The sequence below is a fragment of the Sinocyclocheilus grahami genome, unplaced genomic scaffold, assembly GCF_001515645.1.
Source record: "Sinocyclocheilus grahami isolate Dianchi unplaced genomic scaffold, SAMN03320097.WGS_v1.1 scaffold18468.1, whole genome shotgun sequence".
NCBI classification, from domain to species: domain Eukaryota; kingdom Metazoa; phylum Chordata; class Actinopteri; order Cypriniformes; family Cyprinidae; genus Sinocyclocheilus; species Sinocyclocheilus grahami.
The window spans coordinates 1-1579 of NW_015517132.1; the positions used below are offsets into that span (position 1 = coordinate 1).

The 1579-nt window shown below is 37.0% G+C and overlaps 1 protein-coding gene across 1 annotated transcript; it reads right to left on the reverse strand.

Moving 5' to 3' along the window:
• Positions 1 to 4: 4 nt before the first annotated feature.
• LOC107579598 (transmembrane channel-like protein 4) lies at positions 5 to 1575 on the reverse strand (the record flags this gene model as incomplete). Its single annotated transcript, XM_016265409.1, has 6 exons — positions 5 to 178; positions 479 to 557; positions 714 to 869; positions 1006 to 1136; positions 1227 to 1410; positions 1489 to 1575. Coding segments are annotated over 6 exons (811 nt in total), but the record flags the coding sequence as incomplete, so codon positions are not given.
• Positions 1576 to 1579: the final 4 nt, after the last annotated feature.

A 1579-nucleotide genomic window follows, 5' to 3' on the forward strand; every position in this document is an offset into this window, starting at 1 on the left:
ATGGTCTAGGGTCTTCATCAGGATCAAATGCATAATTTGAATGTTGATTCCACTGTGTTGCTGTGTGGTATAAGGGCTTGGTCTCTCTCTGGGGCTGCTGTGGTTCACGTTGTTCCTTCTGCACTGTGGCATTCAGCTCTTCAATTTGTCTGACCAGGAACTGCTTGTCACGCTGTTCCTGTTACACCCAGATAAATATGGATTAAAGGATGGATTCATATTGGTTCCAGTCAGAGGATAAATTGGAAACAAAAAAGTCATAGTTTAGGTAGGTGATCACACCGCTTATTATAAATGTTATATTATTTTATCTTAGCATTTTTGTGATATTTATCTAATATTCAGACCACAAATCACAAAAAGGTATACAAAGGAAATGTATTGAAATTAAATCTTATTATATTATACAATTACACAATTTAAATATCCATAGCCATTCTAATCCATAGATTTGGATTACTAATAACTAAGAACTTACCAGTTTACACTGAGATTTCAGCAATGTTACACTTTTCCCATGGACAGACGTTAAAGCGCTAACATAGCACAGGAGCACACTGTATATTAAAAATCAGTCCTAATCCTCTTAAGCAAATCTTTATAGGAATATCAATGTTTTTAAACACACTACTGTTACAGAAGTATTGGATATTGAGTAAAATTTTACATTAAAATTGTAAGAAATCCTGAATTGAAAGGCTGTTTATACGGACCAGGAGAAGATGAAGAGTGGTATGGAGAATTTCTGGGAGCCGATATAAAACAGGAATTCTTTACTGGTGTGGCTTAGCATTTTGACAGCTCCTGGTACAACGTCCCACATTGCTGAGTTCAAGCGAAAAGCCCCACAGTCATAAGATGGATGGATCCTACCAAAAAAAAGGACAGATATGCAGAAATTCAACATAACACTTGACATACAGTATACATGATTATACACAAATATTATTTCTCTGTCATTAAAATCAGTGTGCTACAACATGAAGCGTTACAGGCCTCACTGACTTAGCCACAATGTAAAGAAGAACCACGCTGGACAACATCCATCCAAACAGCAGAACCAACAGGAAGAAGAAATTGGAGGTGGTGGATCTGAAGTTTCTTGTTGCCAATTGACAATTCTGGAAGAGAGTTATCTGACACAAGCAAACAGAAACAAATGAGAAATTGCAATCAACTGTATTACTTAGATGTGTGTGTGTCTATGAAGGGTGTGTTCATGGTACCTTTTTGCAGTAATAAAAGAGTATGAATTTGATGGTGTTGATGAATGGCAGCAATGGACAGAAAAGAGCTCCAGTCCAAACCACCGTTTGACTGTAAACTAGAGCAAGAACATTCGGGGCAACCAGAAACTCCTGCCGTCCCACCAACTGAGTCAGTTTACATGAGCAATGATCAACTACAATCCTAAAGGCAATAAGAAGTTACAGACTTTCATTTTTAATATAAACATTTATGCCCAAATTCATAAATGTGCAAACAGACCTACGTGTGAATTCTACCAGGATTAGTGTAGCGATGGTAATCAGGAAGTCAAAAAGAGTCAGTTTATACATTTCCTGTCTCCCAGTACTAT